This window comes from Panicum hallii, chromosome 5, assembly GCF_002211085.1.
Source record: "Panicum hallii strain FIL2 chromosome 5, PHallii_v3.1, whole genome shotgun sequence".
In the NCBI taxonomy this organism is placed as follows: Eukaryota; Viridiplantae; Streptophyta; class Magnoliopsida; order Poales; family Poaceae; genus Panicum; species Panicum hallii.
This window is the reverse complement of record NC_038046.1, coordinates 57923519-57937040: the sequence shown is the minus strand read 5'-3', so window position 1 is coordinate 57937040 and position 13522 is coordinate 57923519. Positions and strand designations below refer to the sequence as shown.

The 13522-nt window shown below is 57.1% G+C and overlaps 5 protein-coding genes across 6 annotated transcripts; 3 read left to right on the top strand and 2 right to left on the bottom strand.

Moving 5' to 3' along the window:
- The first annotated feature begins 426 nt into the window (after window positions 1-426).
- On the top strand, window positions 427-1511 carry LOC112893545 (heme-binding protein 2). The gene is made up of 2 exons (XM_025960939.1): window positions 427-741; window positions 935-1511. The coding sequence occupies exons 1-2, from the start codon at window positions 512-514 to the stop codon at window positions 1362-1364; spliced, it is 660 nt and encodes a 219-aa protein (XP_025816724.1). The 5' UTR covers window positions 427-511; the 3' UTR covers window positions 1365-1511.
- A 568-nt stretch (window positions 1512-2079) lies between these two features.
- On the top strand, window positions 2080-5694 carry LOC112892868. The gene is made up of 4 exons (XM_025959970.1): window positions 2080-2353; window positions 2668-2880; window positions 4024-4236; window positions 5380-5694. The coding sequence occupies exons 1-4, from the start codon at window positions 2080-2082 to the stop codon at window positions 5667-5669; spliced, it is 990 nt and encodes a 329-aa protein (XP_025815755.1). The 3' UTR covers window positions 5670-5694.
- Window positions 5695-5965: 271 nt separating this feature from the next.
- Window positions 5966-9765, top strand: LOC112894830. The gene is made up of 4 exons (XM_025962651.1): window positions 5966-6421; window positions 6736-6948; window positions 8578-9159; window positions 9406-9765. The coding sequence occupies exons 1-4, from the start codon at window positions 6148-6150 to the stop codon at window positions 9732-9734; spliced, it is 1398 nt and encodes a 465-aa protein (XP_025818436.1). The 5' UTR covers window positions 5966-6147; the 3' UTR covers window positions 9735-9765.
- On the bottom strand, window positions 9603-11058 carry LOC112894831. 2 transcript variants are annotated; one of them, XM_025962653.1, is made up of 5 exons: window positions 10572-11058; window positions 10363-10479; window positions 10195-10275; window positions 9918-10118; window positions 9603-9723 (listed from the first exon to the last, which is right to left on the bottom strand). In XM_025962653.1, the coding sequence occupies exons 1-4, from the start codon at window positions 11055-11057 to the stop codon at window positions 9960-9962; spliced, it is 843 nt and encodes a 280-aa protein (XP_025818438.1). In that variant the 5' UTR covers window position 11058; the 3' UTR covers window positions 9603-9723; window positions 9918-9959. The 2 variants fall into 2 exon arrangements, with proteins under 2 accessions (XP_025818438.1, XP_025818437.1); XM_025962652.1 differs by lacking the exon at window positions 9603-9723 and having other exon boundaries at window positions 9825-10118.
- Window positions 11059-12986: 1928 nt separating this feature from the next.
- LOC112892867 (zinc finger A20 and AN1 domain-containing stress-associated protein 5-like) lies at window positions 12987-13442 on the bottom strand. The gene has a single exon (XM_025959969.1). It carries the CDS (start codon window positions 13440-13442, stop codon window positions 12987-12989), a length of 456 nt encoding a protein of 151 aa, XP_025815754.1.
- Between the last annotated feature and the right edge of the window lie 80 nt (window positions 13443-13522).

Genomic DNA, 13522 nt, shown 5'->3' with positions numbered 1-13522 from the left:
TATATTGTAGGCAACTACAATATATACAAGCAGACCTTTTTTTCCAATCATCAGCAGGTAGTTCTGATGATATTGTAGGCAACTATCAGCAGCAGTGACTAGGTATTGTATCATCATCAGTCTTCACTCTTCAGATAAATAATACCGAGTTGGCAAGAAGAACAAACCCTAGAATCAGCAGCTGCAGACGTGCTTGTGTATATGCGACAACCTGACCAGAAACAAAAATCTCAGGAACCACCAAAACGAGTATCTACTTTCTACGTGCTTCTGCAGTTAACCTCACGCTTGTGGTAAGGTCTCGAGCAAAGCTCTGGAACTCGAACGGTGGCCAAGCGCTCCAACACCCGCGACGTGGCAGCGCCTGCGCCGCAACCATCCTGAGCCCGGGCAAGGCCAGTGCCTGTATTTATCACGCTCGATCCCCAGCCGCAGGGACGCGATCACCCCATCCCACTCCACGACCCTCCCGAATCAGCAGTAGCGCAAGCGAGAGAAGCAACTAGCAACCATGGCGCGCCGGAGAAGCAGCCTGCTCCTCGTCGCCGCCACGGCGCTGCTCGCCGTCGCCGCGGCGGCCGCGGTGCCGCCGACGTGCGAGCGCATCGAGTGCCCCGCGTACGAGGTGGTGGACAGCGCCAACGGGTTCGAGATCCGGCGGTACACGGACGCCATGTGGGTCTCCACCGCCCCCATCGAGGACATCTCCTTCGTCGCCGCCACGCGCGCCGGCTTCCTCCAGTAAGCTCTGACTCTCCTCCACCTCGCTCACCACACCCGTTGGTTTCCTCCAAGTTGGTTCTGCACCTAGGGGCCTTTCTTTTTGGGCCGCATAAGAAGATAACGGGCTGGTGCTGGTAGTTGGTTAGTTTAATTGTATTTTGCTCGCTGGGCTGAATGAATACACTTGGGCCCATGGGGGGTGTGCGCGCAGGCTGTTCAACTACATCCAGGGCAAGAACGCCTACAACGAGACGATCGAGATGACGGCGCCGGTGCTGACGGAGGTGTCGCCGAGCGACGGGCCCTTCTGCGCCTCCTCCTTCGTGGTCAGCTTCTACGTGCCGGCCGAGAACCAGGCGGACCCGCCGCCGGCCGAGGGCCTGCGCGTGCGCCGCTGGGCCGGGGCCAGGTACGCCGCCGTGCGCCGGTTCGGGGGCTTCGTGGCGGACGCGGACGTCGGCGAGCAGGCCGCGCGGCTCGACGCCAGCCTGCAGGGGACCAGGTGGGCCGCCGCCGTCAACGAGGGCCGCGGCGCGTCCTACACCGTGGCGCAGTACAACTCGCCGTTCGAGTTCAGCGGCAGGGTCAACGAGATCTGGATGCTCTTTGACGGCGCCAAGGTCGGCTCTGACGTCAACTAAGCCTGTATCTATCTACAACAAGTGTGCCTGCTCGATCGAGTACTCTTATCTTTTTTTTTTCTTGATGAGAGAAACTGGTAGTGTAATGTATCTTGTCAGCAGATGAATAATGTGAGCTCTAAAAGATGCTCAAGTAACTCAAGTAAATACACTGCTTTGCTTTTGCATTGAATTTGCTTGCCAGCAGTTTATTTTATTTCCATGCAAAGGACGAACTGTTTTGGATTGTTCAGTGTCAATATAGCATGAACTGACCTGACTCGAGTCCCATGGTCAAGACCACCTGGGGCATGATCAAGACCTGACAAAAGGAATCGACTTGCACTTAAACTAACCGAAGCTCCAAATTTTAAAAACTTAATCCACTACGATCAGGTAGTAAACAAACCACATCATGCATGTCAGCATATGTGCTTAACAAAAAGCCTCGTCCCTGGTCAACCAAGCACGGTTCTTCTTGCTAGATCTAAGGAAACACTCCAAAGTCCAAACGCAAGAGAGAGGTGCGCTCCTTTCGCCGCGCCGCACGCCGTGCAGGCGCAGCCACTCGCGTCACTCACTGGCAAGTGGCAACGCCCTCCACACCCAGAGGCCAGTGGCAACGTACGCCCACAACCAACAACCCGGCGCCCCCTACGATCACTCCGCGGCCTGAGCTCGCCGGTTCCACGGTCCACGCCGCGCCCACAGGAGGCGGCGCCGCCGGAAGCCGGGGATGGTGCGGTGGGTGCGCGTGCGGAGCCCGCCGGTGCTGGAGTCCAAGCTGCTGTGCCTCTCGCTGCTCTACCTCCTCACCACGCTCCCGCTCGCGCTCTACGTCTCCTTCTCCGACCCCGGCCGCCGGTGCCCCCGCCTCCAGCTGCCCTTCTTCGCCTCCCGTGCCTCCCCTGCGAAGACGGCGCTCTTCGAGTACCCGCTCGGGTACGGCGAGCACAAGCACGCGCTGCCCGTCACGCGCGCGCTCTGCTCCAGCCCCGTCGCCTTCGCAGGTCTCCGTCTCTAGCTCCGTCGTCCTGGACGAGCTGCACCGGTGGCGTGCCTCCTTTTCCGTACTCATGCTTCGTCACTTCGAATCGTAACGACCGGGGGTCCTCCCTGTGACCTTTTTCGCACGTCTGATCACAGTGATTCTTCCTCAATTTCGGACGATTTTCTTTCATTATTTTGGTTTGATGTTTGTACAACCAATTAAATTTTGGTCAAATTTGCTGCTGTTTGCCTAGTTGCGATCATCCATGCATGCACTCTGTGCGTAGTGAGTGATCCTGAAAGTGTTTCTGTTTCTTTTACACTACTCGGGCAGACTACAAGACTGTCTTGGAAGAGATCAATGGCCTCTGCCGCAACATCTCGGCGTCCGCGTCCAGATCACCTGCCCTCCGGTACCAGAGCGGCAGGAGGGACACGTTTGCAGGGAACCTCTCGACCGAGAAGCGGAGATCGTTCTTCAGCCACACTGACAACCAAGTGGAGATTCCCTGTGGGTTCTTCAAGGAATTCCCCATCCCAGAAGCTGGTGAGTTTGTTGTTCAATTTTATTTTTCCATGCAAAGGATGTACTGTTTTGGATTGTTCAATGTCAATATAGCATGAACTGACCTGACCCGAGTCCCATGGTCAAGACCACCTGGGGCATGATCAAGACCTGACAAAAGGAATCGACTTGCACTTAAACTAACCGAAGCTCCAAATTTTAAAAACTTAATCCACTACGATCAGGCAGTAAACAAACCACATCATGCATGTCAGCATATGTGCTTAACGAAAATACGAGGTGGAAGCCTCGTCCCTCGTCAACCAAGAACGGTTCTTCTTGCTAGATCTAAGGAAACACTCCAAAGTCCAAACGCAAGAGAGAGGTGCGCTCCTTTCGCCGCGCCGCACGCCGTGCAGGCGCAGCCACTCGCGTCACTCACTGGCAAGTGGCAACGCCCTCCACACCCAGAGGCCAGTGGCAATGTACGCCCACAACCAACAACCCGGCGCCCCCTACGATCACTCCGCGGCCTGAGCTCGCCGGTTCCACGGTCCACGCCGCGCCCACAGGAGGCGGCGCCGCCGGAAGCCGGGGATGGTGCGGTGGGTGCGCGTGCGGAGCCCGCCGGTGCTGGAGTCCAAGCTGCTGTGCCTCTCGCTACTCTACCTCCTCACCACGCTCCCGCTCGCGCTCTACGTCTCCTTCTCCGACCCCGGCCGCCGGTGCCCCCGCCTCCAGCTGCCCTTCTTCGCCTCCCGTGCCTCCCCTGCGAAGACGGCGCTCTTCGAGTACCCGCTCGGGTACGGCGAGCACAAGCACGCGCTGCTCGTCACGCGCACGCTCTGCTCCAGCCCCGTCGCCTTCGCAGGTCTCCGTCTCTAGCTCCGTCGTCCTGGACGAGCTGCACCGGTGGCGTGCCTCCTTTTCCGTACTCATGCTTCGTCACTTCGAATCGTAACGACCGGGGGTCCTCCCTGTGACCTTTTTCGCACGTCTGATCACAGTGATTCTTCCTCAATTTCGGACGATTTTCTTTCATTATTTTGGTTTGATGTTTGTACAACCAATTAAATTTTGGTCAAATTTGCTGCTGTTTGCCTAGTTGCGATCATCCATGCATGCACTCTGTGCGTAGTGAGTGATCCTGAAAGTGTTTCTGTTTCTTTTACACTACTCGGGCAGACTACAAGACTGTCTTGGAAGAGATCAATGGCCTCTGCCGCAACATCTCGGCGTCCGCGTCCAGATCACCTGCCCTCCGGTACCAGAGCGGCAGGAGGGACACGTTTGCAGGGAACCTCTCGACCGAGAAGCGGAGATCGTTCTTCAGCCACACTGACAACCAAGTGGAGATTCCCTGTGGGTTCTTCAAGGAATTCCCCATCCCAGAAGCTGGTGAGTTTGTTGTTCAATTTTATTTTTCCATGCAAAGGACGTACTGTTTTGGATTGTTCAATGTCAATATAGCATGAACTGACCTGACCCGAGTCCCATGGTCAAGACCACCTGGGGCATGATCAAGACCTGACAAAAGGAATCGACTTGCACTTAAACTAACCGAAGCTCCAAATTTTAAAAACTTAATCCACTACGATCAGGCAGTAAACAAACCACATCATGCATGTCAGCATATGTGCTTAACGAAAATACGAGGTGGAAGCCTCATCCCTGGTCAACCAAGTACGGTTCTTCTTGCTAGATCTAAGGAAACACTCCAAAGTCCAAACGCAAGAGAGAGGTGCGCTCCTTTCGCCGCGCCGCACGCCGTGCAGGCGCAGCCACTCGCGTCACTCACTGGCAAGTGGCAACGCCCTCCACACCCAGAGGCCAGTGGCAACGTACGCCCACAACCAACAACCCGGCGCCCCCTACGATCACTCCGCGGCCTGAGCTCGCCGGTTCCACGGTCCACGCCGCGCCCACAGGAGGCGGCGCCGCCGGAAGCCGGGGATGGTGCGGTGGGTGCGCGTGCGGAGCCCGCCGGTGCTGGAGTCCAAGCTGCTGTGCCTCTCGCTGCTCTACCTCCTCACCACGCTCCCGCTCGCGCTCTACGTCTCCTTCTCCGACCCCGGCCGCCGGTGCCCCCGCCTCCAGCTGCCCTTCTTCGCCTCCCGTGCCTCCCCTGCGAAGACGGCGCTCTTCGAGTACCCGCTCGGGTACGGCGAGCACAAGCACGCGCTGCTCGTCACGCGCACGCTCTGCTCCAGCCCCGTCGCCTTCGCAGGTCTCCGTCTCTAGCTCCGTCGTCCTGGACGAGCTGCACCGGTGGCGTGCCTCCTTTTCCGTACTCATGCTTCGTCACTTCGAATCGTAACGACCGGGGGTCCTCCCTGTGACCTTTTTCGCACGTCTGATCACAGTGATTCTTCCTCAATTTCGGACGATTTTCTTTCATTATTTTGGTTTGATGTTTGTACAACCAATTAAATTTTGGTCAAATTTGCTGCTGTTTGCCTAGTTGCGATCATCCATGCATGCACTCTGTGCGTAGTGAGTGATCCTGAAAGTGTTTCTGTTTCTTTTACACTACTCGGGCAGACTACAAGACTGTCTTGGAAGAGATCAATGGCCTCTGCCGCAACATCTCGGCGTCCGCGTCCAGATCACCTGCCCTCCGGTACCAGAGCGGCAGGAGGGACACGTTTGCAGGGAACCTCTCGACCGAGAAGCGGAGATCGTTCTTCAGCCACACTGACAACCAAGTGGAGATTCCCTGTGGGTTCTTCAAGGAATTCCCCATCCCAGAAGCTGGTGAGTTTGTTGTTCAATTTTATTTTTCCATGCAAAGGACGTACTGTTTTGGATTGTTCAATGTCAATATAGCATGAACTGACCTGACCCGAGTCCCATGGTCAAGACCACCTGGGGCATGATCAAGACCTGACAAAAGGAATCGACTTGCACTTAAACTAACCGAAGCTCCAAATTTTAAAAACTTAATCCACTACGATCAGGCAGTAAACAAACCACATCATGCATGTCAGCATATGTGCTTAACGAAAATACGAGGTGGAAGCCTCATCCCTGGTCAACCAAGAACGGTTCTTCTTGCTAGATCTAAGGAAACACTCCAAAGTCCAAACGCAAGAGAGAGGTGCGCTCCTTTCGCCGCGCCGCACGCCGTGCAGGCGCAGCCACTCGCGTCACTCACTGGCAAGTGGCAACGCCCTCCACACCCAGAGGCCAGTGGCAACGTACGCCCACAACCAACAACCCGGCGCCCCCTACGATCACTCCGCGGCCTGAGCTCGCCGGTTCCACGGTCCACGCCGCGCCCACAGGAGGCGGCGCCGCCGGAAGCCGGGGATGGTGCGGTGGGTGCGCGTGCGGAGCCCGCCGGTGCTGGAGTCCAAGCTGCTGTGCCTCTCGCTGCTCTACCTCCTCACCACGCTCCCGCTCGCGCTCTACGTCTCCTTCTCCGACCCCGGCCGCCGGTGCCCCCGCCTCCAGCTGCCCTTCTTCGCCTCCCGTGCCTCCCCTGCGAAGACGGCGCTCTTCGAGTACCCGCTCGGGTACGGCGAGCACAAGCACGCGCTGCCCGTCACGCGCGCGCTCTGCTCCAGCCCCGTCGCCTTCGCAGGTCTCCGTCTCTAGCTCCGTCGTCCTGGACGAGCTGCACCGGTGGCGTGCCTCCTTTTCCGTACTCATGCTTCGTCACTTCGAATCGTAACGACCGGGGGTCCTCCCTGTGACCTTTTTCGCACGTCTGATCACAGTGATTCTTCCTCAATTTCGGACGATTTTCTTTCATTATTTTGGTTTGATGTTTGTACAACCAATTAAATTTTGGTCAAATTTGCTGCTGTTTGCCTAGTTGCGATCATCCATGCATGCACTCTGTGCGTAGTGAGTGATCCTGAAAGTGTTTCTGTTTCTTTTACACTACTCGGGCAGACTACAAGACTGTCTTGGAAGAGATCAATGGCCTCTGCCGCAACATCTCGGCGTCCGCGTCCAGATCACCTGCCCTCCGGTACCAGAGCGGCAGGAGGGACACGTTTGCAGGGAACCTCTCGACCGAGAAGCGGAGATCGTTCTTCAGCCACACTGACAACCAAGTGGAGATTCCCTGTGGGTTCTTCAAGGAATTCCCCATCCCAGAAGCTGGTGAGTTTGTTGCTCAATTTTATTTTTCCATGCAAAGGACGTACTGTTTTGGATTGTTCAATGTCAATATAGCATGAACTGACCTGACCCGAGTCCCATGGTCAAGACCACCTGGGGCATGATCAAGACCTGACAAAAGGAATCGACTTGCACTTAAACTAACCGAAGCTCCAAATTTTAAAAACTTAATCCACTACGATCAGGCAGTAAACAAACCACATCATGCATGTCAGCATATGTGCTTAACGAAAATACGAGGTGGAAGCCTCGTCCCTGGTCAACCAAGAACGGTTCTTCTTGCTAGATCTAAGGAAACACTCCAAAGTCCAAACGCAAGAGAGAGGTGCGCTCCTTTCGCCGCGCCGCACGCCGTGCAGGCGCAGCCACTCGCGTCACTCACTGGCAAGTGGCAACGCCCTCCACACCCAGAGGCCAGTGGCAACGTACGCCCACAACCAACAACCCGGCGCCCCCTACGATCACTCCGCAGCCTGAGCTCGCCGGTTCCACGGTCCACGCCGCGTCCACAGGAGGCGGCGCCGCCGGAAGCCGGGGATGGTGCGGTGGGTGCGCGTGCGGAGCCCGCCGGTGCTGGAGTCCAAGCTGCTGTGCCTCTCGCTGCTCTACCTCCTCACCACGCTCCCGCTCGCGCTCTACGTCTCCTTCTCCGACCCCGGCCGCCGGTGCCCCCGCCTCCAGCTGCCCTTCTTCGCCTCCCGTGCCTCCCCTGCGAAGACGGCGCTCTTCGAGTACCCGCTCGGGTACGGCGAGCACAAGCACGCGCTGCCCGTCACGCGCGCGCTCTGCTCCAGCCCCGTCGCCTTCGCAGGTCTCCGTCTCTAGCTCCGTCGTCCTGGACGAGCTGCACCGGTGGCGTGCCTCCTTTTCCGTACTCATGCTTCGTCACTTCGAATCGTAACGACCGGGGGTCCTCCCTGTGACCTTTTTCGCACGTCTGATCACAGTGATTCTTCCTCAATTTCGGACGATTTTCTTTCATTATTTTGGTTTGATGTTTGTACAACCAATTAAATTTTGGTCAAATTTGCTGCTGTTTGCCTAGTTGCGATCATCCATGCATGCACTCTGTGCGTAGTGAGTGATCCTGAAAGTGTTTCTGTTTCTTTTACACTACTCGGGCAGACTACAAGACTGTCTTGGAAGAGATCAATGGCCTCTGCCGCAACATCTCGGCGTCCGCGTCCAGATCACCTGCCCTCCGGTACCAGAGCGGCAGGAGGGACACGTTTGCAGGGAACCTCTCGACCGAGAAGCGGAGATCGTTCTTCAGCCACACTGACAACCAAGTGGAGATTCCCTGTGGGTTCTTCAAGGAATTCCCCATCCCAGAAGTTGGTGAGATTGTTGTTGACCTAATCAAAAGATGGGGATTTTTTTTTTGCCGTGACCATGTTCGTACTTTGGAAATTCCAGTAGCATCACACCGTGACGTAATCATTTCTTGTGATCGCCAATCATAATCCCTTTGGATGCAAGCCAGATATAAGTGCTTCTGTGTTCCAAGTCACAGGTGCTTGCTTTTGTAGTAGTCGTAGCGCAATCACCAAGAACATTACCAAATACTTTTAGTACTATGCTACTTTGTTCTTTAACGTTCACGATTTTCAGACAGATTGGCCATGGAGAACTGCAGGGGTGTGGTGGTCGCGTCGGCGATCTTCAACGACTACGACAAGATCCGGCAGCCTATGGGGCTCGGGGCCGGGACGCTCGCCACGGCGTGCTTCTTCATGTTCGTCGACGACGCCACGCGCAGGGTCCTCGCGCGCCACGGCATCCTGACAGTGGCACAGGACGCGAGCAGCGGCGGCGGCGGCGGCACGGTCGGCGCGTGGCGCGTGGTGACGCTGCGCGCCGGCGAGCTCCCCTACGAGAGCCCGGCGATGAACGGCGTCGTCGCGAAGCACCTGCTGCACCGGCTGTTCCCGAACGCCAGGTTCAGCGTGTGGGTTGACGCCAAGATGCAGCTCACGGCGGACCCGCTGTTGCTGGTGCACGCGCTCCTCGTAGGCAGGGGCGCGGACATGGCGGTGTCCAGGCACCCGTTCAACGTGCACACCGTGGAGGAGGCAGTCGCGACGGCGAGGTGGCGCAAGTGGGGGGACGTGGAGGCTGTCAGGGCGCAGATGGAGACGTACTGCGCCAACGGCCTGCAGCCATGGTCCCCCAGCAAGCTCCCATATCCATCAGGTATGAAATGCAGACAGGGACACAAGTACATGGCTGCATTGGTTTTGGTACCTTGTTCGATTAAACGAAGAAACGGATGCTATAGCAGCTGAAACTGACAGTTCAACCATGTCACTAAGATGGACAAAAATGAGAAGCTAATGGGTCAAGATTGATGACACATGCTACTACATGGTAGCGTGTGGCAACAAAAGGAATCAGAATACGGGATCATGATCATTGTACGTGTTCTCTCTCATGCTGCAGACGTGCCGGACACGGCGATCATCATCAGGAGGCACGGCCTGGCCAGCGACCTCTTCTCCTGCCTTCTGTTCAACGAGCTGGAGGCGTTCAACCCGCGGGACCAGCTCGCCTTCGCCTACGTCCGGGACCAGATGAGCCCCAAGGTGAACATCAACATGTTCGAGGTCGAGGTGTTCGAGCACATCGCCGTCGAGTACCGGCACAACTTGAAGCCTGACGCCCGGGGAGGAGGGAAGCAGGGGGTCACTAGGATGGCATCCTCAAGAGACATCACTGGGAGCAGCTGTGAGAGACATCTTCTGAAGATGTGGGGGGAGTCTGCTGAATAAGTTTCTGAAGATTGCATGAGTGTACATATACTGGCATACTGCAGGGTAATTCTGATAGAGTAGAAATGTTTGGTAAATAATCATACAATGTAAAAAATAATTTTCTTCGTTAGAACATTTAGTGGCAAGCATTGAAACTGAAACAACATCACAAGCAACTACTAGGATAAGTCAGCACTCAACAGAAATCTTCGGCTTCAGGCAAACTGCAAGCACGGTGTTACATCAGGCGGTGGAATCTGCTGACCCCTTGGACAGCTCGCTCTTGTTCTTGAATTCCTTCCAGGCGTCCATGGCGTTCTTGGTCGTCTTCTCGATGTCGTCAGTGGTGGCCGTGTCTGGGGACAGCATGCCTTCCACTGCCATCATCATGTTGATCACAGCCTGAAGAAAACAACATGGAGCGCAACATTCAGAATAAAAAGAAATTCAGAAAACTTAACAGAAGTGAGAATATTACCAGATGAAGGTAAGGCCTCGAGTCACGTTGGTAGCGGCCGGTGAGCTGCTGGCAAACTTCTTTTGCTCTCTGCCAGTCTCTCTGCAATGCATGACAAAACAAAGTGCTAGATCACTGATGGAGGGAGCATGAATGCATGCCACGTGGCAAGTGGAAGTGTTAACTTACCTGATTGATCAGAACGTCAGTGAGCAGCAATCCCAGGTCAAGCTTCCTCTCGGAGTCGCGCGACGCCGAGAACTCCTTCTGCAGGAGGCTCGTCAGCTTGCCCCTGTCGGTGATATGCTGCGCACGCCACAAACACGAGCTCCATATAGCGTTAGCATCGGCAGGTGGCTGTGATCTGTATTCTGTACGTGAGGTAAGGAGAAGCATACCTCCTTGGTGACTTGCTCGAAGACGAGGTCCATGAGCGTGGCGCGGTCCCTGGGCGAGTCCTCCCGGCGGAACAGCGAGTCCGAGAGCGCTTCCACGCTCGTCTTCATGTTCGCGGCGCCGGTGCGCTCCGCGGAGGCGCGCGACGCGCCGTCGGTGACGGCGTTGAGGGCACACACCATGGCCGGCTGCAGGTCAGGGCCGGCGGCACTCCCGCCGCGCGCCGTCCACGAGGCGCCGCCCAGCGCGAGCGCGAGAGCCACGCCGGCACCCACCCTCAGCGCGGCCTTGGGCAGCGCCGGCGGCCCTCCTCCCTCCACCGGCACCGCACGGGGATCCGGTTCCCGCGCCGCCCCCTGGGCGCGCACGGCGGGAGCCCTGGTGCGCGGCGCGCCCGAGCCGCCGCGGCAGCAGCGGTGCAGGGCGAGAGGAGCGGCGCTGGCCCCGGTGGCAGCAGCCGCGTGCAACGTGCTGGGAGATGCTTCCATGCGCCGATTGGAATGTCCGTCCAGCTCTGTTGCAGCGTGGAGTTTTGTCGTTTGAGGATCGCCGTCGTGCTAGCTAGACCTTCCCTTTGCTTCCTCTTTTGCTTTTATCCGTGGCGAGCAACGGCACCATCCTGCGCGCCGTGTCTCTGCATCGTGCTTTGCGTCTTTGCACACCGCAAGCAAGGCATCCAGTGCGCTCTGCCTTTTGTCTACTTGATTAAAACCTAGGCTCCAAAGCTTCAGTTGTAGGCCGGGAACTGTCTACTTTAGGCGCTGAGTGCAGACGGGTCCATGTCATCGGACATCGCCGGCTCGTGCCAACCGCCGGCGACGAGGCAGTGGCTTCCGCTGCATTGAAAAGTGAGGCTGCAGCCCAGCGGCGTCAGAATATGGGCCTTAGCTAACGAAAAGGCCCAGCGCGGCTCGAGCTCGGGAACATGGGCCTACGCTTTGGCCGAGAGAGCTCTCCTCCGTAGTGTCGCTGTCGTCAAGTCGCATCTTGGCCGTAGGCTACAGATCCGACGAACCCGGGACATCGTCCCCGGACGGTAGATGAAATCCCGTCCACCCCACGTCCAGGTTTCTCAGCAACTCGCTCGGTGCCTCGCCATGGCGCTCGCCCAGCTCGCGGCCGTCGTCGCGCTCAGCGCTACCAGAGAGCTCACCGCCACGCGCAAGGCCAAATTATTTCACCGGCGGCCATCCCCGCGTCGCTGATCTGCGGACTGCCGTGACCCTTTTCTTTCCCGCCAAACGCCTCCGCGGCCTGCTGCGTCGCCGGGACGGAGGCGCCAGGGTGGGAAGGGACTAGCCTTTAGCCTTGTCGCGCGCATACCCGGCCGTGAACGGAACCGCCGCCGCTTCAGTTGAGAGAGGTCCAAGCGCCTCCTCTTGGAGGGCCTCGGTCGCCGCCGGTGGCGAGTGGTGAACTGGTGTCTGGTGACCGCGCCCGTGTCCTCCGTGGACACGCCGTCGATGACAGCGTTCAGGGCGAAGCCGCGGCAGCCTGCAAGACGTGGCCGGCGCGTTGGCATGTTTCAGTGAGAACACCGACGACGCACGCAGACGCAGTTGTTTCTTTTCATTCATTCAGGCTCTGTCGTTGATGGTCGCCGGGGTGGCGATCGGCGCCGGTTGGCAGTCCTTGGTCGCGTTCGTCAACATCGGCTGCTACTACCTCGTCGGCCTGCCCCTCGCAGCGGTGTTTGGCTTCCTGGCTTCGGCGAAGCGCAACTCGCTGATTTCGTATGTTGTTTCAGGGGATTTGGGTCGGGCTGTTATCTGTTGATTGGAACGGTGTTATAGACTGTTATTCTGTTTGTGATCCTCGTCAGAACCAAATGGCAGAAATAGGTATGCTACTAGCTCGTATCTCTTTTCATTTTCATTTTTTGCTCTTGATCCTCTTAAACATTCGGTACAGGCGGCTATGCTAGCAGAAGAGAGAATCTGGGTGTGGGGAGGAAACGTTGAGCTGCCAACAGACTCGGGAAAAGACCAAGTCAAAACATTGCCGCACCTGTTTGAAAGAAAACTATTTGTTGCAGAACAAAAAATACAATTCTTACTAGTTTCAGTCATCGGAATCATCGAGGGTGTGAGGTGTACGTGTAGTAGTAGTGTACTACTACTTGGTAGTAATAACAGAATTTGACGTTGCGACAAACCATATCGAGAAAGCAGATACGATCTTTGACATGACGAAAAGGAGGACAAAAATAAACTCAAATGTATGGATGCTGATCATCTTCTCAAACATTAGCTAATTACAAACAGTACGTACGGAATTAAACCCTGATCATATCATTCATATATTAATCTAGCCAGACGCTCCTCATAAACGAGTCGATGCTGCAAGGGCCGGCCAGCGGCCATAGAGAACGTAGCATCAGAACCCATTGCACGGGGGGCGTCAACCGCGACGATCGATCAGATTTTGCCGGGCAGCTTCTCCCCCTTGATGAGCGGGTTGGCACGGGCGATGGTATCGCGGCCGGCGCCCTTGAAGTCGAAGGCGCAGCCGTGCTCCTCCGCGTAGCGGTGCCTCCCGCAGAAGGTCTTCCCGCACCGGCACACGAACCCCGTCATCCCCACCTTCTTGCAGCACGCCGCGCACCGGCTTGGCCGCTGCACCTCGGGCGCGGCGGAGGAGGGCGGTAAGACGGCTCCAGCGACGCCTGCAGCGGGTGAGAAACAGATGCCGGTGGCGGGCGCCGCCACCGCCGCCGTGGCGGCGCTTGAACCACCGCTGACGATGCCGTGGTGCTTCTTGTAGCAGACGGAACACATGCCGTGCGTGGCCGGGCTGCCGAAGAAGCCGCAGCAGGCGGCGGCGCACAGCTTCGGGGCTGCAGCGGCGCTCTCCTGAGGCTGGAACGACGACATCGTGCGCTCTGAGGAGAGAAAGAAAGACACAGTACGATCGTGCTGGCGTTGTAGGATTCAGGCGGTGGACTCAAGCGTGG